The 26,245-nt window shown below is 43.0% G+C and overlaps 1 protein-coding gene across 4 annotated transcripts in view; it reads right to left on the reverse strand.

The window, feature by feature from the left end:
- The window catches only part of FRMD3 (FERM domain containing 3), a 248,414-nt gene that overhangs the window by 45,947 nt on the left and 176,222 nt on the right, over positions 1–26,245 (reverse strand). For all 4 annotated transcript variants that reach the window (XM_019750148.2, XM_019750147.2, XM_019750150.2 and 1 more), the window contains exons 7-12: positions 19,324–19,411; positions 17,395–17,483; positions 14,253–14,316; positions 13,331–13,419; positions 3,253–3,327; positions 2,876–2,944 (exon numbers count right to left, since the gene is read on the reverse strand). In XM_019750148.2, the coding sequence (XP_019605707.2) occupies positions 2,876–2,944; positions 3,253–3,327; positions 13,331–13,419; positions 14,253–14,316; positions 17,395–17,483; positions 19,324–19,411 (474 nt within the window). The remainder of the gene's footprint in view (positions 1–2,875; positions 2,945–3,252; positions 3,328–13,330; positions 13,420–14,252; positions 14,317–17,394; positions 17,484–19,323; positions 19,412–26,245) is intronic.

The following is a 26,245-nucleotide window of genomic DNA, read 5'->3' on the forward strand; positions in this document are numbered from 1 at the left end:
ATAATTCAAAAATAAAGTAATTACTCAAGAGAAACAGTTTCCTGCCATTACACTGGCTGCTTTTTGCTCTGGAAGAAGTTGCTACTGGATTATGCCAGTAGACTCATGTTTTCTTCCAGAGCAAAAAAATGGAGGCAAAAACAGGAAAGATTGGCTTGCGCTCTGTTCTCAGCATAAAGAAACATGGGAACTTGATTCATGGTCCCAAGAATTTGGCATTCAAACTAGGTAGATAGGCACATAAACAATTTTGATCAAATGTAATAAGTGCTATGCTAGACGTATGATCAAAATGTTATGTAGACACAGAAAGGATTGAATAATTCTGATGATTCTGCTATGAAGACAAAGGATAAAGGAGAAATTTAATTGAAGACATAAATTGTTAGCTGGGAGACGAGTGGGGGGAAAAAGAAGTTGCTATTGAAAGTGGCCCTCATCACCATGGCTCTGACCACAGTGCTGCCACTTGGGAGGTCGAGAGCCCCAGAGCAGCACCTTGGACAGATCTCAGGTCTCGGAAATTCACAGAGATGCTGTTGTCATTCATTCAACAAGTATGTACTGGCCTCCTCCTCTGTGCCCAGCACTATGTTAGGTGCTGAGGCATATGGAGACGGCCAAGACAGACGCAAGCTTGTCCTCCCCAATTTGAGAGATAATGGCAAAGAACAGACGACCAGAGAAGCATCCTGAGAATGTGGACTCAATCAGTTTTCACATACACATAAAACAGGGCAGTGGAAGGGAAGGAAGGAGCATACGAAACAGTGTCTCAAGGGCCTGTAAGTCCTCACATACAGTAATATCCTGGGGGGCGGGTTAGAAGATTCCAGACAAGGGAAACTGTATACTGACTGGTGCCTCATTTCCCATCTCCTCTGTTGGTTTGGTCTACTCGAGGAAAAACTTTTGACTAAGGCCAGTCTGCTCCCTTTACCCCCTTCACCATCAGTTACCTGGAGCCTGGCTATTGAAAGTGTGGCCTGTGCACCAGCCACACATTCATCACCTGAGAGCTTGTTAGGAAGGCCAGAGTCATGGATCAGAATCTGATGTTAACAGGCTGCCCAGGTGACCCCTGGGCAACTTAAGGTTTGAGAAGCCCTGATTCAGGGAGCCTTAATTCTCATACGTTCAATTGAAAAGAGAAGTTCTTTTTTTGTGTGTTTTTTAATTCTTTTCTGATCTCATTAACCATCCATAGATTGTTACTATGGGACCCTATATATTTGGACTCTGTCTCTCAGAAAGTACATTGTTAAAAACAATTTCCTAATATGTGTTTGTGCCATCAAGGGAACTCCCCAGCATTCTTCTTTTTTTTAAAAAAAGATAAAACATTTAAGTTTCAAGTTGAAAGAATAAAACCCAAGCTAATCCCCTGGGGCAGCCTGCTGTCTAGCTTCTAAAAGAACGCCAGAGGCTTTCAAGGTGGCAGATGCTACAGAGAAAAGACAACAAACTTAGGTGTGGCCCCCCACACACCATTTATGACCTTAGAGAAATCATTTAACTTCCCCAAAACTCAAGTTCCCTTGTCTATAAAATAGAAGCATCAAACTAGGTGACCTCTAAGATAATTTCCAGCCCAAAGATCCTAGAGAAGTTCAAATGATATGTTTTATCATTTTCTCTTCTCTGTTTCTGCTACACTGAGTAACCACAATTTGAGGCAGAGGAAGGGGTATAAAAATACTATTAAAAAACAACAACCCACAAACTATTGTCATCGATGGGTGGGCGACAAGACTTTCACAGGTAGTGTACCAAGGTGTCCCTGGCCAACACACTCCAGCTTCCCTCGCCCCAGTTTTCTCCTGCTGCAGGAGAGGCTGGTTTTGCACACTTGCATGTGACAGCTTCCCATTGGGTCATCCAAAACCGGAGATGAACTATTCTCAGTGCACATCTGCATGGGATCTCATGCCAACAGCAGTCCTGCTCCACTGCGTGGGAGAGAAGTGCCGCCTGGATGCCCACATCAGGCTGGCTTGGCCACACTTCCACGAGACCGTGGCGTCCTCCTGCCCAATGACCTCCGGGGGGAGGGAGGTCCGTCACACTGGAAAGAGAGGAGACTGGGAAAATCTGAACATAAGGAAGACTCCTCCAAGTTCAAAGACAGGAAAGAAGGACAGGTGTGGGAACTTCCTAAAGAATGTATTTTATGACGACCTTGCCTTCAACAGGGTAAACATCATGATGAGAATGTTCAGCTTTAGATATTTATCTTGTTTGAGGTTTAGGATATACAATGACTTGTGTACATTGGGGCGATATGAAGTCCAACATGGCCAAAAGAATTAATTCCTAAGAATTACATATGTGGCCACCTGAATAAAGATGTGTACCCTTGAACCGATAATGACCAAGCCCTCTTTCCTCAGAGTGACCCTTGGAAGTAAAGAGTCCCATGAGAGATGAGCACCCCACCCCTTTGGGTGACGTAGCCTAGCAGGAGTCGGGCTGACAGGAACCAGTCTCATCTGATGAATAGAGGCAGAAAGGAGGTCAGTTCTAAGAGGACGGGATTACGGACTCAGCCAGGAAAGGACACAGCCTTGCCTCAGACACATCCTGCTCTTCATGTGATACTCAAGGTCAAATCAAGCCAATGACTCTCCACAGAGCAAGTATCTCAAAATGGAGCCCAGCCACGCTCACGCCACAGCCCGGCCAAATCTGTCTGAGGGAGATTTCTGGGACGGTGAAAGTGCCACGTCGTCTGGGGCCAGGGCCAAAAACCAATGTAGAGCCTGGCAGGTGCTGCCCTTGCTCCCTTTCCCGCCATAGAGGATTTGGCAAAGCCAGCCTTTAAATCCCTCTGTCTATCCCAGAAGCCTCCTGGAGCCCTGGGGAGCACCCCACTCACCTGTGCACCTCTGGGGGCTCCCTCTGGATTCTGGAGCTCGCCTCCACCACCTCTTTGGCAACCTTACCGCTGCAAAAGACAAAAATACATCTGTGCACAGACATTCAAAGCAGATGGGGAAGGGGTGCCCATGTATTTTTTATTTTAACTTCACAATGGTCTTACCCAGCTCTAGGAATCCACACCTTCTCTTCCTCCATGAGGGGGAGTTACTATGGAGTTTGAGGGTGCCCATGAGCATGAGAGATGAGTGGAGTGGGAAGGAAGGACCAAAACAGGCACAAGCCAAAGTGCACTGATTTACAGGCAAAACATTCAAATACAAATGGCTGCCCCTGCCCCAATCCCATCACTGAAATGAAACCATGGGTACCTACCTATATCGAAATCTACTTCCTTTAAAAAATATCTTGCTGCTTGACACAGTCTTGATCTGACTGGATTTTGCATACCTTTAAGAAAAAGCAAAGCAGAGGTGGTAGTGACAAATGAAATATGTTTTATTGTGTGAGTCGGCACACATGTGCGCACACACACACACACACACACCCCTGAAAGAAAGTTTCACAAAATAAGAGTTAACTTCTACTGTTTGTATTTGCAATCTGATCTTTTCTATGTGCTCTCTTTTCATACTTTTTAAATGTTGGTGATGACCCATACATTAGGTTTCATAATCCATCACTAGGTCACAACCTGCAAAAAGGACCAGGCAATATTGATGATCAGAAGGGATTCTTTCCCAATTTCTATTTGTAAGATATGGAGAGCATGGATAGTGTCACATGGCATCATTAAGTTCCTCGCTGTATGGGCACTTTCCTTGCCTGTGCCTACACCAATGCTGCAGCAAAAAAAAAATAGTTTCCTGTAGACACAGGTTAGTCAGTGTATCACAAAGAACCCATCTACCATGTATGTTCCAGGAGAGGACATGAGGGGCCCATGTCACCACGGAAATGGTCATTGGCTTCTGAGTATTCTCTGGTTGAGTTACCATGACCCAGTGCCCTTTAAAAGAATCCGCCTTGGTCAATGACTAAGATACACAAAAAACAAGAAGCCATGCCAAGCCCTGATTCAGCACCTCTGAGCCCAGCATGTAAATATGAACAAAACAACAACACTGAGAAATAATCTAGAACATGGGCTGCCCAGGCTGCAGACAGGCCACTAAATTACTGTGATAGCTGAGGATGCCTCTACATCAGTCTCTTTAAGCATGCAATTAAATCCAACAAGTTAGAAAGAATGGTCTCCCAGAGCTCAGGATCATTTTAAAATTTTGATAGTCATAAAAGCTTAATTTTTAAAACCCATGATATAAACAATATATTCTGTAATTCTGAGCAAAGACGTGCACATAGCCAGGGCTCCAGCTGGAAGTTTCTGTGCGGGCAGTGAGCCCCACCCCAAGCCTCCTGTAGCCTTCATTCATTCACTCAGCAGTTACTAACCAAAGACCTAGCCTGCTCTGTGCACCACACTAAGCTCAGGGAATGGTCTCTGCATTCGTGAAGTGCAAGGTCTAGAGGGGAAATGAAAATTAATCCAGAAGCCATGCAATTACAAGTGACAAATGCAAAATCACAGGCCATGTGCATGCTGCGAAGGAAAAGAGGCAATGACAGTAGGGGGTGGGGAATGATCCAGTCTGGGGGCTAAGGAAGGTGCCCTGAAGAAGGGACTTCTGTGCTGAGATCCAGGGGTGGGAAGGTGTTACCCAGGGAAGATGGTGGGCAGGGTGCTGGGCAGGAGGCCTAGCACACACAAAAGCCATGAGCCCAAGCACTGGAGGAGCTAAAAGGAAGATCTAATGTGCATTTCCCCATGTTATTGCTGTTGTTATTACACACGCACACAGGCACACATACACTTGCACATTTCTCCTCCGTAATTTAGTGGGACCTGACCTTAAGCTGTCTTTGTTAAGGATTTTAGTCTTTGTCCTCAGAGCAATGGAAAGCTAAGTAACAATCTTGTAAAGAAGCCCTTTCTCCCATCCACCGCTGCAAAGAGCTTGAGCCAACAGAGGACAGTGGCTTCAAAGGATGAGCAGAGACAGTGAGATGGGCAGGGGTGGGGGCTATGCAGGCCTGAGGAGGGGGGCTCCTGTCAAGGCAGGGCCCAGAGAAGGTGGAGTAGGAGCCCTAACGACAGATGGGAGCATGTGAGAGCCACACTGCAGATGATTTCACACCTGGGACAGACAGTGCAGGCGTCTGGCCAGAACTGGGTGACCATACCCAGGAAAGAGGAGAAAAAAATCCCCCCGCAAGCTGAGCGACTCCTCCTGTGAGGACTCGCCTGCTCCTCACCCATCTGTCCCCCACCACCCCGACCCTAGAGAGCTGTGGGCCTGATATTATCCACTGGAGTCTGAGAAAAGGGCCATCACCATCTCCCTCTCTCCATCTTCTCAGCAGGACTGTTGCTCCCAAGTCCTCAGAGGTGGAAGGAAGAGAAACCTTTAAAGAAGCCTTTTTTTTTTTTAAATATTGATTTTGTTGTTGTTCCAGGTTCCTATGGATCCTTGGGGCAAGACAGTCTGCTAAAAGGAAAATTACTAAGAGCCTTAATAAGAGTGTTTGAAATTCAAACTCAACTCTGTACCGTTTATAGAAGATACCAGGAGCTCCAGGGGCGTGGCTAACACAGCAGCTCCAGGGACCCTCTTCTAGGGACAGGTAGGTGACCCTAGTGTTCACTGGTTCCTCCTTAGCTCCCACCCTTCCAGGCCCTTCGAGGAGGCCCCTCCTCCTTACACCAGAATGGCCTCCTGGTGGGAGGCCTCAGCACAGCACTGCATATACACAACCCTCAAAGTACATCAAGAAAAACAGGTCAAAAGACACATTTCACAGAGAAAATGAATAGCTGTCTGCTCAGGATGAGAGGAGTGAAAATAGCACTGGCTTTTTTCTGGCAGTTGACTGCCCTTGGTGATTATTTGTCATTTGATTTGCTCAGAAACACTCTCCTGAGAGCACTACCGCTAGTCTCCTGCCCTCCCAAAAGTCCAGGTGGATTCCCAATAATGTCTGAGCAGGTATCTTTAATGGAATTTTAACAGGGGAATTTCTTCTGAGAGCTCAAACAATATAAACCCACTTGGTACTGGAAAACAGACAGTAGGATAGAGGGATGTGGACAGGGGAAAGACAAGGTGGCTGGTTAAAGGACATGCAGCCAGTTGTTCCCCAACCTGGCCAGGTGTCAGCAACACCTGGAGCAGGGGTTAAAAACATTGGCCCTCAACCTCCATCCCTAGAGATTCTCATTCAGCAGGTCTGGAAAGGTGTTATAGCAAACACCCCAAGGTCATTCTAAGGCAGCCCACTGCATCTGAGAACCTCTGAGTTCCCATAGTCTCTTTGAATGACCTGAGAAGTGGCCTTTTACCTGAAAGAGCAGAGGCCCCGGCTCCTACCTGCTTTCGGTCTTGTGACTTTTGTCAAGTCACGTAGCTTTTCTGAGCCTCAATTTATCCACAAATTTGTGAAAGGGGGAGGGTATTATAATACTTAATTCATAGCATTCTGGGGAGGGTTAAATGAGATTAAATGATTTGAAAGTACCTAGCACACAACCTGCTCATTATATACTAGTTTCCCTCCCCGCTTACCTCCCTCCCTTCCTAGTACCAATCTCAAAACCTCTGCATTGCCATCTCACTATTGAGCTACTACCAAAGCCAATCCTGCAAATCACGGAGGTTCCGGGGAACGATGTCACTCTGAAAGCCAAAAACAGAGCCTTCATTCTCTAACTCTAGCTGACATATTCCAGCACTCTGTTTCCCAGGCTCTCATGTCAACAAGTCGAGAGCCAAAGTCTTCTTCCCACTGCAGACAATGAAGGTACAACCTAGTTAAAAATAGCAAATCTCATGCCTCCGGCCTTCTTCCCCAACTGCCCTCTTCCCACTTCCATCTCCAACTTCCCATCAAAATCCCAGCACGGAAGCACTGACTCTTCTCAAACATCTGACCTTACGGAGAAATCCAGACAGTCCCCAATTTACTGACCTAACTTGACATCTGTATTCAAATGGTGGCCTAGTCACTATTTATCTTTCTGCTGTCACAGCTCTCTACCAACCCCCATCCCAGGCCTGCCAGGGAAGCCAATATACCCAGACCTGTGGCACTAGGGAGTTCTCCTAGCCAGTCCTGACACTGAAGCTGTGTTTTAAAGCGGATAACATATGTGAGATGCGCCACGCATGTGGACAGAGCCTGAAACAGGCAAAGTATTCGCTATGTGTCAGTACCATATGGTCCACGCACAGCACAGCTCTGCGGGAGTACACTTCCACTCACCCTGCCTCTAACTTCTCCTCTGACACCTGGTACTACAGGGGCTGGGGATGGAGGTCAGCTTAGCTGCTGGGGAAACAAAGGGTGGTGCCCTAAGGGGCCTCTAGAATTAACAGTACAGTTTCTTGTTTTATCATGGCTTACAACTGCTGGAGTAATTATAGCAATAACAACATATGTTATTATTGAGCACCTACTATGGGCCATGCATCATCCAAAGTGCCTTAAACATACTAATTCATTTTATGCTCACAGTTGTCTCCTAGGAGGAAGTGATCCACATCTGTACATGAAGAAATTGAGGCACAGAGGGGTTAAGTCACTGAACTATGGTCATGATAGAAGCTAGAAGAACCCGGCTGCAAACCCAGGTCTGCATGTCTTTAAAAAATAATACTTTAGCCATGCAGATTCTCAGACTTCAGAGGGCATCAGAATCGCTGGGAAGGCTTTTGAAAACACAAGTATCTGATTTAGTAAGTCAGGGGTAGAGCCCAGGAATCTGCATTTCTAACAAGTTCTCAGGAGATACTGATACCGGTCCACAGACTTCACTCTGAGAATCACCATGTTTGAGCATTTAACCGTAGGCTGCACGTGCTTGCCAACTGAGAAATTTTCATAACTACCGACATCTAGACATCATCACAAATTCTGGAATTTTCAGGTAACAGCTTTCTTGAGATATAATTCACATGCCATAAGGTTTACCCTTTCCTATTGTACACTTCAGTGGTTTATAGTATAATTCACAAAGCTAAAAAAGTCACCCAAAAACATTTCATCACCCCAAAAAGAACCCCCCCCATACCCACCGCAGTCACTTCCTTCCTGTTTCCCTTCTTCATCTCCTGCACTCCCAATCCTTCACAACCATTAGTCTACTTTCTGTCTCTACATAGACTTGCCTATTCTGGACATTTCCTATAAGTGGAATCATATAATATGTGGTATTTTGTGACTGGCTTCTTTTTATTTAGCAATAGTACTTTCAAGGTTCATCCATGTTGTAGCACGAATAAGTACTTCATTCCTTTTATGGCTGAAAAATATTCCACTGTACTGATATACACATTTCTTTTATCCTTTCATCAGTTGGTGAACATTTGGGTTTTCTACTTTTTAGCTACTATGAATAATGCTGAGGTAAACATTTGTATACACGTTTTATAAGGCTTCAGATTCTGACTTAATTGGGTCCCCAGTGATTCTAACATGCAGTCAGGCCTGAGAACCTCGGACCTAGAACCTTAATACTCAAAGTGTGGTCCATGGACTTTCAGCCCAGAATCACCGGAGAGCTGATTAGAAACATGGACCCTCATGCCCCACCCAGACCTTCCAAATCAGAAGCCACATTCTAACAAGATCTCTGGGTAATTCACGTGCTCATTCACGTGTGAGAGGCACTGGTTCAGGGAGCTACTCTGGTCTTTATCTACCAGACATAACGTTGTTCCTCTGACAAAATGCGCACCCATCTCTGAATCAGAAATTCATTAGGGACTGCCTTTATCCCCTGTACACACTGCCATACAAAACTGGGAACAGTGACATTTGAGCCTCCATTGTGTCCCCAGTGCCTAGCACAATGTACAGCACAAAGCAGGTGTGAGATGAAGATTTGTCCAGTGGAAACTCCAGTGAGCCACTAAGCCCTTCAGTGTGTCCAGTACTTGCAGTGAACCAGCACCCAGAAAGGGTGAGCTCCAGTGCTCGGTGGGTAGGGCATCTAGAAAACACATGGCATAAAGGAAGTTCTGAAACGGCGACTAAGTCTGTGTCGGGGATCCTCTGGGGTTTGAAGCAGGAGGGGGAAGCAGAGTTTCTGCTTCTGGGCTCTGTTCCCAGGCAGCAGAGCTCAGAGCCAGGGCTTTCAAACCTGATCAGCGGCGCTGGGCCAGCTGACACTAGCAGCACATTCATACGTGGAAAGCACACGGGGGAATTCTTGGCCACCGAGACTCCCTGTTCTCATGGCAGGCGAAGTGAAAAGGAAGGACAAGCCACCCCCAACCCAGGAAACAAGAGCAGAGCCTTGCTTTGCCAGCCGAAACCATTAAAGCACAGTGCCAGTCAGACAGAGCTGGAAGCAGGGCCAGGACCTCTGCCCAGGACAGGGATGGAACAGTGGAGGAAGCAGGCACCCACCCTGCTTAGCAAAATCAGAGCTCTTCAGAATGAAAGGGACTGGGCTTTGTGACCAACTGCCACTCACGACACTTTCATTTTTACTGGAGCAGATATTAATGGCAGCCATAGCACCACCTACCATTCATCAACGGTCCATGTGGCTGGCAGAACTAAACACTGCAAAGGCAGGTATGACCAATTTCATTTTACAGATGAAAAATAAAGATGAGGTTTGAAGAGTTCAAGTGCCTTGTTCTAGGACACACTGCTAGGAAGCGACAGAGTCAAGAATCAAACCCAAGCCCCTTCCCTTCAAAGCCCATACTCATTAACACTAGGCCACAGTGAGGCAAGCAAAGCATGCCTGAGCGTCAATCCCTCCATTCTACAGATGAGAGAGAAAAGGCCACAGCTTGTCCAAGTCACACAGCTGGCTCAGCACAAGCGATAGCTTTCCTTCTTCCTAAGGAACAGGGATGGTTATGGGATAATGCAGGCAGAAAAGGTTCTGGAAACTCTCGGATCAGTACAAATATTAGGGATTAGAAGTCCTAATAAGAGAGAGGGGATAGCCTGGCCTAACCAAAGCAGAGGTGCTGATGCAAGGACTCGGTCTACGCTGTACAGTGCTGCTGTGCTCACAGCCAGACTCCCCAGGTCTTGTGAAGCATTCACAGACACCTGGAAGTGATTTCTCTGCTATGCCTAGTTGGCCCATTCAATGGCAGAATTATCAGACTGACCTCATTGCTAGCTGCCAGCTAAAGACTGTACCCCAAAATATGCAAAACACATCCCCAGATTGCAGTTTCTTTTCCCCTTCTTTCTCTCTCTTCAATTCGGTTTTTACCTTTATTTGACTCCATCTACCAATTCACTCCCTCACACATGATAAAACAGCATACGTGTAAAAGGACTAAGTAATGTCCTGAGTTTTCTTTGATAGAGATCCTATGATTGCACAAAAGGATCTTCAACGCTATGCAAAACTCCTTCCAAGTAGGACTTACTGAGTTGGCTCTAAAAGAAGCCCATCTGCTGGCTCTTCTCTTCTACTACTCCCTCCCCTTACACTTGTACGTGGGTCAGTAGCAATCGTTCCTTTGCCACCTCTTTCACGATGGCTGAGCCCTCTGTATCTCACCCGAAGGTCTCCTGGCGTCTCATCTCCTCCCTTTCTACTTCATACATCTCTCTACCCTCTGCTCCAGCCCTGTGTAACTGCTCATTCTCCCCACTGTATGTCTTCCACTTCTCACCGTGGTCCCTTACTCAGAATGTCCTTCCTCCACCTGAAAGGACCTTCTACCACCTAACTCCCCCAGCAGCAAGTCTCATTCCCTCCTCTGGTCCACCCTCTACTACAAATCTATTTGCACTTCCCTTTTAGACTCTATCATGAACTACAAATCTCCTGAGGCCAGGAACCAGGCTTTATCAATGTGAGCCAGTAAATCTTTTCTGAATGCCTGGGGTCTGGAGGTCATACAAAGATAAACAGAACCTAGTTCCTACCTTCAGAAAGCTCTGATCTAGTACAAATATGTACATAAAAATCTACAATAAAATCTACAACAATGTGTCTTGGTTTTGCTTTGTTTTAAGACTTTATCTACTAACTCCCTCATTTGTGAAAAAATATTCATTCAAAACAGTAACTAAATGTCTCTAAATTATTCTTTGATAAGAACCAGATATTTCATTAAAGGAGGAACAGAAGAGTTCCAAACACTTAGGCGCTAAAACAGTTTGTCGTTTTCTCAAAAAGTTAAATATAGAGTTATCCTATGACCCAGAAACTACAATCCTAGGTATAAATCTAAGATAATTGTCCACAGAAAAAAAATCATATGGATATTCATAGCAGCGTTATTCATAATACCTAAAAAGAGGGAACAACCCAAATGTCCACCAACTGACAAATGGATAAACAGAATGTGGTATATCTACACAATGGAATATTATTCAGCCATAAGAAGAAATGAAATGCTGATACATGCTACAACGTGGATAAACCTTGAAAACATTACTTTAAGTGAAAGAAGCCAGCACAAAAGGCTAGTTTATGATTATGTTTATATGAAACATCCAGAATAGGTAAATCCATAAACACAGAAAGTAGATTAGTGGTTGCCAAGGTCTAGGAAGAGGGGGAGATGGGGAGTAACTGCTAATGGGTACAGGTTTCCTTCTGTGGGTGATAAAAGTGTTCTGGAATTAGATAGTGGTGACGGTTGCTTAACTTCATGAATTAGACTAAAAACCACTGAATTATACTTTAAAGGGGTGCATTTTATGGTATATGTTACCTCAAATTTTAAAATAACTTTTTAAAAACAAAAACAAAAAATGTGTTGACTCCATCTAAAAACTGAGAGGACCAATCCCTTTGTGTTTCCCTCTCTCAGCCCTCATGGGGATGGCGAGATCTAGACATGCAGATTTTTCAAAGGCCATTGGGTACCCTTTTTTACCAGTCCCCAAACACTGTAGGGGATACACAGATGCCTTAAGGTGGTGATGGTTGTGGGACAATCTACTGATATGCATCACCTCTTCCTGTTATTGCTAGAAGTACCACATTTTACAGATCATCTCTTGCAAGGGTTTTTAGATTATGCCCCTGGCAGGTTTTGCCCAGTTCTGGAGGTTTCCTGGGACATGGGAATCTCAGTGCTAAACCTGGGAAAGTCCCAGGCAAACCGGGGCAACTGGTCACCCAAGTTCTTGAGGATCAACAAGCAATGGGTAAATGGTCTCCAGTCCCCAATCCCAGCTCTGGTCCCAACCAACAACCACAGCTTCTCTACTTTTTATTTCTTTTACATACTGGGCTTTGCCTATACTTCTGTATAAGAAAAAGAGTTCTGTGGCTAAAAAATGTTTTATAAATCACTATCCAAGCCATCACTCTCCTGATGGGCCTCATCAGCCAAAGCCTAGGAGGTTCAAAGGCTCAGCGTTTTCAGGGAAGTGACTCTAAAGACTAAGACAGAATCTCAGTACTGCGAGTGGGGGGGAAATTGAGCAAAGGCTGCCTGGATGAGCTCTGGGGGTCGGTAGGCAGGGCTGGGCGAGGTTCTTGACTTCATCCATCACCACTGCTCTTCCAATCAGCAAGTGTATCTCAAAGAGGAGAAGCTGGACCTCAGTGCAAAGATCCTAAATTTGAACCACTTTGGAAACCTGAGAGCTTTACAGATGGTTTCTGAAGTCCTGTCCAGCCAGCACTGACTTTCTCTGATCCTAGACTCTGGTGGCATTCCACCCATAAATCTTCCACTCTCACCTCTATAAACTGAAGGCTTCTTACTATGAACGCATGTGACTGTCTGCCAAAGGTTTCTTTTTCTGGTTGTGAGAGTACATTCAACCCAAGCTTAGAGTAAGCCAAAAGTGGCAAAGAATATCAACTCTGCCCTCCAAAGTGGCCCTCAACCAAAATGAATGGGGAATTGATAAATAGCCCAGCCTCTTTGCTGGTCAACGGGAGAACTCTGAGGCATGTTGTGCAGTCTGCCAGATTTCCCTAGCAGAGCTGAGCCCAGCTGCCCACAGTAGTGACCTGCTGAATAATGCACCCTACATCGCTTGCTTTCCCACCTCCCTTCCACATTCCCCTACTGCTATGACCAGTGACCACATCCCAAAGAAACCACTTGCACTAAACTCTTGTCAAGGTCTGCTTCTGAGGGAGCACCCAACCAAAAATTGATCCTGTCACATGTTGAATGGAAACAGCAATGATTAAAAACCAAACAAAACAAAACAAAGCAAAAAAACTCGACAGCCATTCCGTGGGAAACACCCAGCAGGGAGCTCAGGACTTGCTCAGGCCAACAGTGGCAGGGAGTCACCCTGAACAATGCACCAAATTCATGATTCATTTAAATATAATAAAAAGGATTGTATTAAAAGAAATGAACATGGAGCTGTTTGCAAAACACAAAGGGTATCATGCGTGCTTTTAAAACCTACGATTAAATGAATAAAAGCTACTTACTTATAAAAGGCCTGGTTCTCCACCCCACACTTCCAAAGGTGTTTGCAGGCAGCTGGTGTTGAGGTATGGAATGCCAACATGGCTTTTTTCTAACAAAAAATAACAAAACAAAAGGCATGTTAAACACAGTTTGTGTTTTTCATCTTTTTCCTTCAAGTATTTACCTATATGTATCCCAACACCTACCAAACGGATTTGAAGTAACTGACACACTACTATGTTCTTAAAAGTGTTGTTGAAATGGTCTTCCCCCTCCCTCACCCTTTGCAGACATTACTAATCTATCTAGGCCCTGTTTCCGATAAAAAACAACTTCATAATCTTGAACTCGCCAGGCATTGCCCACCTATCAATCAGACTGGGATTAAAGACTTACTTGCCAACCTTGAATAACTAGTGCTTGAACTAAAAACTAGGGTCAGGAAAATCCACAAACTTCCAGGCTTAGCTCTGAGACTCAAAGTTGCAGCCGTGGCCTCCTCCCAAATGTGTTCCCTGGCTAACTCAACCTACATCTGATAACTCCTTTATTTTAAGATTCTTGGATCTTATAGACTCTGCTTATAAAACTCTAACCAGTACTGATATATAGCTTTGTAAGTATTCTTCACTTGTTTCACATAGCTGTATTTTTGCAAATTACAGAGGTAGGGGAGGTCCCAGTTTCTATTTCCCAAATCTATCCCAGTGTATTTTTCACATAGGGGTATATAGTCGGTATTGTTAACTGACTTTATTCTTAAATGTGCAAACCCAGTGTTTATTCATTTAAAATGTCCTCAGCATATAGCTTCTATTTTTACCACCAACTTAAAGTCATGGTGTTTTTTGGTTACAATGTGATAGGCACATTATACTTGAATCTCTCTCATGCACATGCACGCACACACCATAACAGATCATTAGAAAAGCAATATCTGACCTCCTTCTGGGTGCCAATCACATAAAACGTCTTCCCTTCAAACTTCAATTTGCAGACATCTGGCCTAAGAAAAGAGAATCTCTTTGGGTAAGAGGGCAAAAAATAAGTGGCAATTAGCCAAGGTACGTAGCTTTTCCATAGGAATCTGCTGACTCACAAATACCAAGCAGACTGCAATGAAACAAGATATTATCTTATCATTGGTGAAGGCCTAACGAGCAGCGAAAAGTCCCCAAGTGAATTATGCAGCAATTTTCTTCCCGAGAGGATCCGCAGGCAGCTCAGAATTATTCCATTTTTTACAGTGAAGCTACACCTTTCTTCCAAGGAGCTCTAGGGGTTTCATGAACATTAATGACCAAAACAACATTAATTGGCCAGCCCATTTTGTGAGGTAGGAAGAATGTGGTTATTTCAGACTCAGTTAATGAAATGACATGAATTCACAATATCTGTTCCTTCCTCCTTTCATATCCATCTCCAAGAAGCACGCAGACCACACTGAAAATTTTGCATTCCTGCTCTCCCTGTTTATAGAAGAATGTTTTATTATATATTGAGATGCTCAGAGTTGTGAGAACAACTTTAATAAATGACAAATTATAGTCAAAAGAATGACGCTACGTGTCCTCTTAAGGAATTGCTTGATTAAAATCTGCCTGAAATATAGACCCTAGGTCACCTTCTAGGTAAGAAAATATGTGTAAATAGAGGAAAGAATTCTGGTTTTCATTCCTTTGATCTAATTCCTCAGATAGTGATATGAGTCCCTGTGCTTTTCCTGAGGGGAAAAAAAAACAGTGAGGTCACAATAAGCTGTTTTAATTTAGGTAGAGGATTTGCAAGAGTGACAATGCTCAATGGATATTTAAAAAACAAAACAAAACGAAGATTAATGTGAGAAGAAAATTCATTTTAGTAACACGCTCATAGCTGTTAGAAATACATGTGCCTAAGCAGTGGCTGAGAAGGATGGAGCTGTCATCCGCACCCCACCAGGAACATCAAAATATAGAACCCAAAACAAATGGTTGGCTTGTCCATCTCAATTCTTCAATGTACACAGTAAGAACTGAGTCCCAAAGAGGGGAGAGACTTTCAATTTATCTGTACTTGAGACATGCCCAGTTTAACCTAACTACTCCAGAGCTCAGGCAATTCAGAATGTGAGGATCTAACCCCCGTCAGGACCTCCAAGCCTTTCTGATCCTAGGATAGGATGGGGAAAGCCCCCATATTACCCATGCTCCCCAAAGACAGTAGGAATCCCTAGGAAATTTATTCTGGAATGGACTGAAGGATGATTAACATTGGAGCTTCTTTACAAAGTGCTGAAAATACAGAAAAAAATACTGGTTAACACCATGTTATAATACATGTATATAGCATCACAGTTCACAAATCACACCACTCTCATACACTATTTCATTTGTTTCTCTCTTATTTTCTTTCCTCCCTATAAGGCAATCAAATATAATTGATCCCCATTTTATAGATGAGTACACAGAGACTCAGAGATGTGATCTATTAAAGGCAAATAAGATTGGAGAATGCTAATTGTGGAAGAAGAAAACAAGTGGGCATAAAGAGGAGCTGAAAGTATGAATTAGTAAAAGGCAATAATAGGGCAGGGAAGATATTTAGAGAAACTGGACATCTTAGAAAGAGAGGGCTGATCAAAGAAAGGAGCAGAAGGTATAGGGAGAGGAGTGGCCACTGGCTAACTAATGTAAATCTAGTAGAGAAGGTTTGAAAGGAAGGCGGGTGCTAAGAGGAGAATGCTAAGAAAGTGGGGAGGGCTACTTAATAAACTGATTCTGGAAGAAATCCTGAAGTTATAGAACCATTAAGCTGAGGCTCAGGTAAGTTTCAGGGAGTATTTCCAACCCAGGACTGAGGATGGACGCTCACTGGCCCATCAAGAAGAATGTCAGACCCAAAGCTCAGGCCAAAGGAGTAAACCAATGAGACACAACAGAGGTGGCAAGCCTGTCAAGGACCATCAGAGAGGGAACTGAATCAAGCTGAAGGTATGAACAAGAGGAAGCCTTTACAATATTCCATCACACATATAATGTTCAGCCTTCTTTACTCTTTACCAAAACCATTTTCTCTTGATTGGACGTAGTGGCACTGCTGGTCATCTACCCCACTCCACCCTCCCACTTCTTTATGGACCCACCAAGATCTTATTCTTCATCAGGGTCATGTGTTCGTGCAGATCATGCTCTTCCCAGTCCCAACAGGATGGATCTTGATTCAGCCAACCCAGTCAAGCAGCTCCCATTCTTCTCAGAAGGACTAGTTGAGGTGGGCACATGTGATATGCCCAATCCTGTCTAATATGCAGGAAGTCTCCTACAGGGTTTCCGAAAAAGTTACCCTTGTTGTACTAGCAGAGACATGGAAGGGCTGCTCACCTCCAAGCTCTGGGTGCTACTGTGTGAAGATGTGACGGACAGCTGCGCTCATGACCATTTTATTAGCATGAGCCTGGGGACAAAAGCTGCCACCCTGGAATGGCAGAGAAGAAAATGGACCGACCCGCGTCCTTCACAGGTGTTGTCGGGCAATGAAGTTAAAGGATCATGGAATTGTCCAACCTCTGGAAATTTTGCTATGGAAGATAATCAGTCCTCTTATTTATAAGCCATTGTGTGCAGCTATTTCTGTTATTTTGACCAAAAGCATCTTCACTGATACACTGGATAACAAAAGATTAAATCTGCAGCAAGGATTTGACAGAAGGGAGTGGAGGGAAGTAAGAGGGAAAGAGGGGGTCTTGAGTTGCTCAAGGGAACTTGCACCCACCCTGACCCACACGTGGTCACCCCTCAGGTCAGAGCAGAAGCTACTGAGGAAGCACTGGACACTTCCTATTTGGAGGCAGAGCCCCTGAGCTCAGGCCACACCCCAGATCTCCTGAGTTGACTCCTCAGCTTGACAAATCCGATTCCCTACTAAAATAGGGAAACCTAGATTGGGTTTCATTCATAGATAATAAATCCCTTTGTAATGAAGCTACAAGGCAAAGAAATGGATAGTAAGCATTCTACCTGATGTTTCCCAAAAAAATCAAAGGTGGGGAAAGAAAAACACGATTAAGAAGAATGGTAAGTCAGTTTTCTAAAGAAGAACTCACCATTTTATCAAATGGATTCTCTTATTTCCCTGGAATACCACAAAGCCTGCAGCAGTGAATCCTAAAAATGTTGTTGTACCTGTTGAATCCTGCAAAAAATAGAAGCAAAAACATGTTTGGATTGAAGAATATAAATAAATGATAAATGGCATACTTATTCATCCTTACCCTGGGTTAATTTCAGGTTCATTCTAATGACTGCAGCAATAAACTAAGTTTCTGAGGTTGGACACCCAAGAATAACACTTCTAAAATCAGGGAAGGTCCAGGAATATGTCGCTTTTCCCTTTGAGGAGCAGACCTGCTTCTCCATGAACCTCCTGGGAAAGGACAGATTAATCTTAAACCCCTATGTCCACTTCCAACTGTCTTCTGGGGCCACCTGAGTTCTCAGATCTGCCCTGCAGTGTGAACACACTGCTGTTGGTTGTCATCAGCCCTGAAACTAGAGATGCCGTGAGACCAAAGCCCTGAGCATCTAATCTAGCTTGATTCAATCTCACACAAGATTTCAGGCAAGTTTCATATAAAGATATGCCCACAAATGCCTACTTTGCTCCCAGCCTCAACCACGAACACTCAGCATTAAGTAAAATCAAAGGAACAACAACAAAATCTAGTCAGCCTCCTTGTAAAAAAATAAGACAAGCAGAGAGGCTCACATTTGTGGATGAACTCTAATTCACTAAATGGAGTAATCTGATTTATACCATGACTAGGAAGAGGTATCTGGCAAACATTCTAAAATAATCGTGCAGGCAGACCACAGATGCATGGGCCAGTGTGGACAATTGCCATCAGCTCTCAGCCTCGGCTCATCTAGAGAGCCTGGTCTGCACCCCAACAGATACTGATAGAACTGGGCAGGAGTTTAGGAAGCTCCCCCACGTGCCTGCAATGAGGAGCCTGAGCTGAGAGTTACAGGACTGGTACTTGACCAAACACTATGATCTGGTCCCAGTAAAGGAGTGTTCCAGTATGACTCAAAAACTTCCCTTTAAGAGCCTGGCTGATGTAAATGCTTAGTTCAAGATTCAGGTTAGTGCCTGGTTGACGCGTAGTTTAAGATATGGAAACAGATTCTTTCATAAAACATTTCTGGAAAACGTGTGCACGAGCATCACCTTGGGAACATGTTTAAAAGGCTGATTCACCAGCTGCACACCCCCACCTTCACCCCCACTTCCACCTCCACCCCCAGTGATTATGAATCCGTACCTCCAAGGTGGGACCCAGGTGAATCTGATACACTTGGTCTGGTTTTCAAGCTGAGAGAAACACAGTAGTACCATGGTTTTCAAACGTCTCCATTGACAAACGCTTTGGTTTATGAACACCGTAAACCCGGAAGTAAATGCGTTGGTTTTCTCACACAACTCAGAAGTCGAACATGTCACGCGGCTTCCACTGAGTGCAAGACCCTGAGGCCTAGCTGTTGGCTGTTTTCAAACGTTTCAGAACTCATGGATTACGTTCGAAAACCAAGGTACCACTGTACTGTCAAATAATATGAGTAAAGGAAAAAGAAAAACAAATACTCCTAATGTCACAGTATAATTTAAAATCTTTCTTTTCTTCCACTTTCCTGCTTTTAAAGGCTTCATTCTACCTGGAAATAACCTTGAAAATAAATGTTAGGACGCTGTAACTTCTCAGGGGTAAAACCATCCACTTGATGGATGAATGAATCCATGTGTGTTAATTTAGGAATATGTGGCTACATAGCAATTAGCAAGGAACTGGTACATTCCAATGGACAAAATCAGCTCCCAAAATATGCGACTGCAGCCCACTGTTGTCCCTTCCAATTAGGGGCAGTGGGGCCAGCTGCAGAAATGTCCTACGAGGGGTCTGCCAGGAATACACACCAATTAACTCTTTTGGAGCAAAACAATTGTTAATTGTCGACTTTCTGTAAGGGGCACTTACCTTGCATGGATGGGGATCCACCCCATACGTTTCCAAAGTGTGAGCTTTCAGGAGTAAGTTAAATTCAGCAACCGCTGGCTTCTGGCCTCTAAAATCACACAAGAAAACTAGGGAGTTAATATGGAAAATAACAGAAACATGGAGTCCCTTCATTCAATAAAATGTGGTATCCTAAACTAAATAGAGAGAGCAATCCCTACACAAATAGTAATCAGGAAGACTGATCATTATTCCTCAGCACGAGGAGCCCTTTGCCAAGGAAACTGAGCTCCTGTTCCCTGGCTATTTGCTCCACAATAAACCCACAAGTACTCAGAGGACTCCAGTGACCCGTACAGTTAATCAAGGTTCTCAATTTACCAATAAGTAGGCCATTGGAAATGCAATCTTAATATGAAATAAAACTCAGCATCTGTTCTTTCCAACTTATTTTTAAAAACATTCTAGGGTAAATGACATTCCTTTTTTTTTTTTTTTTAAGTATGTTTTTCCAGGACCCATCAGCTCCAAGTAGTTGTTTCAATCTAGTTGTGGAGGGTGCAGCTCACAGTGGCCCACGCGGGGATCGAACCGGCAACCTTGTTGTCAAGAGCACCACATTCTAGCCAACTGAGTTAAATGGCCATCCCATGACATTTCTTCTTACTCAGGGTAGAAAGTGGGCAATCCTGTTACCCTATCAACAAGCCTAAACAGAGCCATCCGGGTAGAAAGAACTATCAACCATTCCACTGGAAAGCCCTGGATTTTGAAAGGAAATCTCAGCCACTAGTCCTAGCACTAACCTCCAGGGTAGTAAACAAGGTCCTGGCATCAGGGAGGTGAGGAGTAGGAGGTGTGAGGGGGGAGGGGCTATAAATATAGATGCCTATGAAAAGCCCTTTGGGGGCAAATTTCCAAACCAGGACTGTGCAGTATTTCAAAGACTGCTTTGTCTAACATTAATATCCCAAATGTAACTTAGAGGATCTGAACCATTCCCCAAGGATAAATATATAACCCTAACAACCAAGAGCACTTTGCTAAGGAAAACAACAGGAACTCACTTTTATTTTCAAAAGGTAAAATTATATTGCAATATTAGATCTATTTCCATCCAACCCTCTCCCCAAAGATAAATTCCTCCATAATCACTCAAGACAGCTAAGAGTCAGCATCAAGCCTCTAAAGCAAAAAATATCCCATTTACCTTCCCCCTAAAGCCTTGCAGGATCTTCTCTTTACCCTGAATGCACTGAAATTTCACTCTGATGTGTCTAAAAGCATCTTTCTTTATCATGATCAGCACTGAGGGGACATTTAATCCAACAACTCATATCTTTCATTGGCCATTTCTTTCTTTTCTTCTCTTCCCAACCTCCTTCCTTACTCCCAATCACTCTCTTCTCTCCTTTGAGAGGCCCTCCTAGTAAATGGATTTTGAAACTCCTAGGTCTAGCATCCATGTCTTTTAACCTTTGTTTCGTACTTTAAATCTCTGTCTTTTTGTACATTTTAAATTATTACTTAAATCAAACTTTTAGCTTGCTAATTTATTATTCAGCTGTGTGCATCCTACTTTTCATCCCATTTATGAGTTTCCTTAACACCAATTAAATATTTCATTTTCCAAAAAAAAAAAAATAATTTTCAATGTAATATCTATAGGCATACCTCAATTTATTGTTGTGCTTCACTTTAATGCACTTCACAGATACTGTACTTTTTTGCAAATTGAAGGTTTTGGCAACCCTACATCAAGCAAATCTACTGGGGCCATATTTCCAACAGCATTTGCTCACTTCATGTCTCTGTCACATTTTGTTAACTCTCGCAATATTTCTAACTTTTTCATGATTATCATACTCTTATGATGAACTGTAATCAGTGATCTTTGATGTTTCTATTGTAATCGTTTTGAGGCGTCATGAACCACACCGATTTAAGAAGGCAAACTTAATAAATAGTGTGTTTGTTCTGGCTATTCTACTGGCCATTCCCGCATCTCTCTCTCTCTCTCTCTCTCTCTCTCTCTCTCTCTCTCTCTCTCTCTCTCTCTCTCTCCATGCCTCTCTATTCCCTGAGACACAACAATATTGAAATTAGGCCAATTAATAACCCTACAATGACCTCTAAGTGTTCAAGTAAAAGAGTCAATCGCGGCAAACGTCACTATTATCTTAAGAAATTGCCACAGCAACCCTAACCTTCAGCAACCACGACCCTGATCAGTCAACAGTATTCAACTAAATTCTTCACCAACCAAAAGATTATGATTTGCTGAAGGCCCAGATGACGGTAAGCATGTGTTAGCTATAAAGAGTTTTTCATTAAGGTATGTACATTTTTTAGACATAATGCTATTGCATACGTAATGGACTACAGTATAGTGTAAACATAACTTTAATATACACTTGAAACCCAACAATCTGTGCGACTCGCTTTATTGCAATATTCACTTTATTGCAGTGGTATGCAACCCAACCTGCAATGTGTCCAAGGTGTGCCTGTACTTGGCTCTTGAAATAGCTACCTGTTCTTATTTCATGGAATAAATTATTCTTATTTCTCTGAGGATATCTACTTTGCTCCTTTCAAAGTCCAGTCCTGTTTGTTCCATTAATGCTGCTTTCTTGGTGATGGTCCTTTGGTTTGCTGATTCAGTTTCTCATTCAATGAGTTGATGTTTCCTTAAATGTCTGGTGATTCTTGGCTGGATGCTCATCTTTGTATACGGTGTTATTTATTTAATGCAGTGGCCTCCAGAGGTTGTAGGGGAGGGTGGGATGTGCCATGTGGGAACAGTATGTGTCAGTAACATGATTTCAGGCTAAAGGCTCTAGTTCCTCTGGGTCTTGTCCCCACACAGGATACCTCCAGCTCAAGCCTGGAACCAGAGGAAGGGAGCAAAACTGCCCAGCTGCTCCAAATGCAGTGGCCCACTCACCATGATGGCCAACCTGTGTATTTGTTGTCTGAAGCAGCAAGAACCACTTCTATCCTCTATGTGTGTTTGCCCTAGAGTCCCTCTGCTTCCTGTCTTCCAGAGATACTGCAAGGCTTCTGACCCAGAGGTGGTATTCTTTCTCGTATCCACTTTCTAATACTTTTTTTTAATTATCCATAGGGATTTGGAGAAGGAAGGGAAGGTAGCCATATATGCTACCTTCTCCTTTTAATAGAAGAGAGAATTTTTAAATCCATCCTTTACAGAATTTATTCCTGAGGGATTAACTCAAACCCCTAATTTAGGAAAATAAAGTCTTTCTAAAGCCTTTCAAGATTTCTTCTTTAGTCTTAGCATTCTGAAAGTTCACTGATATATAAAGGGGGCATCTTTATTTATTCACCCTGATCAGCCAACAACTACTTTTCTTTGGCCCTTTCTTTGATTCTTTTCTGTCCCCAAGTCACAGTAATAGTAATTATTTCTCTTCTTGATAAAGTAACAATAGATTCAAGAAAGTCACTAACTATATTGACAGGGATAAAGAAAAGGATTTCTTTTAAGTTTTCTCAGTATATATACAGGTATTTCCCTTGCCATAGCTCTCTTGTAAATTCTTAAAGGACTATCTTACCTTTCACCAGAAAATTATTGAATCTAAATATTGGGTCTTTCTCACCCCCTTCCTCAAAACACATACCATCTCTCCCTCTCTCTCACTCATTTGTACACTCACCTCACCAGACTAGGGACAAAGCACAACACTGAGCTCTCCAGCATGTTACTAAACAGGACCTCCACTCTGGTGGCCCTTCAACTCACTACAAAATTTCAGCCTACTGACCCAGACTGGGGCCAAAATGAAGCAGGACCAGAGCCTATGCAGCCCAGTGCCTCCTGCAGCCACAGGCCATTAGGTCTGCTCCAGGACCATCCTCCCAGGTGACATGAAAGGCCCTCACTCTGCCTACACTAATAAGAGCTCCTCTGCTCTAGAGAGCCTGCCATTCTCCATAGTGGTCAAATTGTCAGCACCTTTGTATAAGCCACACATTGCTTATTCTACAAATTAAAGTTTGGTTAAAGCATACCCCCCCCCTTCTTTTCTAGTCAGTCTGGGAAACAAGGTAATTGTGAAAAGTTGTAATTTGGAACTTCATGTTGGAAAATGAGTAAGTTTTGCTTGCCTCGGTGGTCTCTTTCTGACCACTCCCGTCCTTCGTAAATCTGATGGGCATATAATTTCTAATCGCAAACACCCAACCCCAGATGGCAGCAGGTGCAGTGCTGCATAGCTCCAGAGGTCATGCCATTAAACTCAAAGACCTCTGTTCATCAGGAGATATCATCCAGGTGTGACAAGGCAAGCCCCAGTATGGGAAAAGATTTTGGCAACATGTGCAATTATAAAAAGGACTCCTGTATATAATTTTTTTAATGCTACAAATCAATAAATAACAGTGAAAATTTTTAAAAGGCAACCCAGAAGAAAAATCAGCAGAAGACTTAAATAGACACTTAAATAAGATATGCAAATAGCTAACAATCACATGAAAATGTGTTTAACCTCTTTATGACCAGGAAAATGCAAATTAAAACTATGAGAAAGCATTTACACATCCATCTGACAGCTGAAATTTTAAACACAATACTAAGTACTCCTGAGGATGTGCTGCAAAAACAACTCTCATACACAGCTAGCAATTTGGTAGAACTACCTGGAAAACTGGCACACTCTATTAAAATTGAACATGTTTACCCTATAACACAGCAATTCTATTCATCGTTATATAGGCAACAGAAATTAGTTCATGTTGCATCAAGAAATAAATAGAATTTTCATAGTAGTGCCATTTATAACAGCAATAAATAGGAAACAATTTCAAATGTCTATCAACAGTTGAATGGATCTAAAACGGAATAATATTTGTTGGGGTGATAGGAGGGGGTTTGGGGGCTGGGTGAAAAAGGTGAAGGGATTAAGAAGCACAAATTGGTAGTTACAAAACAGTCATGGGGATATAAAGTATAGCAAAAGGAATATAGTCAATGATATAATAACTATGCATAATGTCAGGTAAGTACTAGACTGGTCAGGGGGCTCACTTCTTAAATTATACATAAATGTCTAACCACTAGGCTGCACACCTGAAATTAATATAAAATAATATTGAATATCAACTGTAATTGAAATAAAATTAAAAATAAATAAAACAAAATGGAATACTATACAGTCATGAAAATAAATGAGTTAAAGCTACACACAACAAGATGGGTGACTATCATAAAAATTAAACTTAACAAAAGAGGCCAGATACAAACAAAAACACACTGAATGTATTCCATTTATATGGCTTTCAAAATGAGCAAAATGAAATTAAAGTGTTAAAAGTCAGAGATGTGATTACACTTGGGAAAGAGGAAGAAGGTAAATACTGGGAAGGGGCATAACAAGTGCTTCTGAGGTGTTGACAATTCTCTCTTTGGCCTAGGTGGTGGTTACATACATGCTTGCTTTGTAATAATTCATTGAGCCTTACACTTAATGTTTTGTGCATTTTTTCTGAATTTGTGTTATACTTCAACTTTCAAGAATTTATTTCAAAAAGGGAAAGAAAGAAAAGGAGATGTGAAACACTGGGACCCCTCACATATTGTTGGTGTGGATGTTAGGCAGGAGCAACCCCTAGCAAACAAGCTACCGTACCGTAGAAAAGCTAAAGTTGTGGAAACTCTATGGCCCATCAAATTCCACACCTGGGTTTGCACCTAGACTAGGGACCCCTACTACATGGACCTCCATGAGAATTATTCAAGAAGCCATAATAGCAAAAACCTAAAAACAACCTAATGTACATCAACAGGAGAATGGAAACATATTGCCAAGGAATACACGTCCTTTTTACACTGAATATTCATAAAGGAGGAATTCTCATCTTCATTTTATAGATGATTCTGACACTCAAAGAGGACAAGTAACCTGCTCAGGGTTACTCTGCTAGTAAGTGGAGGAACGAGGTGCACATCCACGTCTGCCTGGTGCCAGCAGGCTTTTCAGTGCCTGCACCATCATCACTACCAACCAGATATTGTCCAGAGCCATCTGTCTGCTCTCCGGATGCCCTGGCAGAGCACCTCAGTATCACTTCTTATAGAAAGCCTTTCTCATATTCTAAGCATTGCATCTTATCGGTGATGAGGCGACCCATCCCAGGTGACTACTGTTTAGACCTGATTAGAGAAAACTGATGTCTCAGTTTGAATCGAGGTCAGAGGTCCCCAAACGAAAGCACGCAGGCTAAATCCTGACCACCGCCTGGTTCTGTACAGCCCTCAAGCTGAGAATGCTTTGTTTTGTTTTCCATTTTTCAATGGTTTAAAACAAATGAAAAATAGTATCTTATGGCCCATGAAAAGTATATGGCATTCGAATTTCAATGTCAGTAAAGTTGTATTGGAACACAGCCACATCCATTCATTTTCATCCTGTCTACGGGTGCTGTCCAGCTACAATGGCAAAACTAAGTCATGGCAACAGAGACCGTATGTCCTACAAAACCTAAACTATCTGCTAAATGGCCTAGTCCAGAAAATGTTTGCTGAACCCTGAACACAGGTATCGAGAACAAGTAAAGCTATGTCTCTTTGATTCCATAAAATGAACATAAACATAGTACCTACCTCCAAGATTTGGTAGAAACAGTAAGCAATTAACAGACATAAAGCAGTTAGACTATAGCCTGGCACAGAGCATGGTCTCCCCTCACCCAGAATAGCGTTTGTCCCCTTGCTAGTCCTGCACATGACTGACATCAGAATTACGATGTTGGGGAAAATGTCAGAAAGTGCACTGTGATATTTACAGCAAAGCAAAGGCCCCTCTTTAAAATAAAAGTCCTCAAATCAGTATTGTTTACTTCGGGTTTGACTACAAATCTCCAATGGTAAGCATTTAAAAGATTTAGCCTAAGAAAGGTCATACACAGAGAAAAGGAT

Source organism: Rhinolophus sinicus, linkage group LG04 (assembly GCF_036562045.2).
Source record: "Rhinolophus sinicus isolate RSC01 linkage group LG04, ASM3656204v1, whole genome shotgun sequence".
Classification (NCBI taxonomy): Eukaryota; Metazoa; Chordata; class Mammalia; order Chiroptera; family Rhinolophidae; genus Rhinolophus; species Rhinolophus sinicus.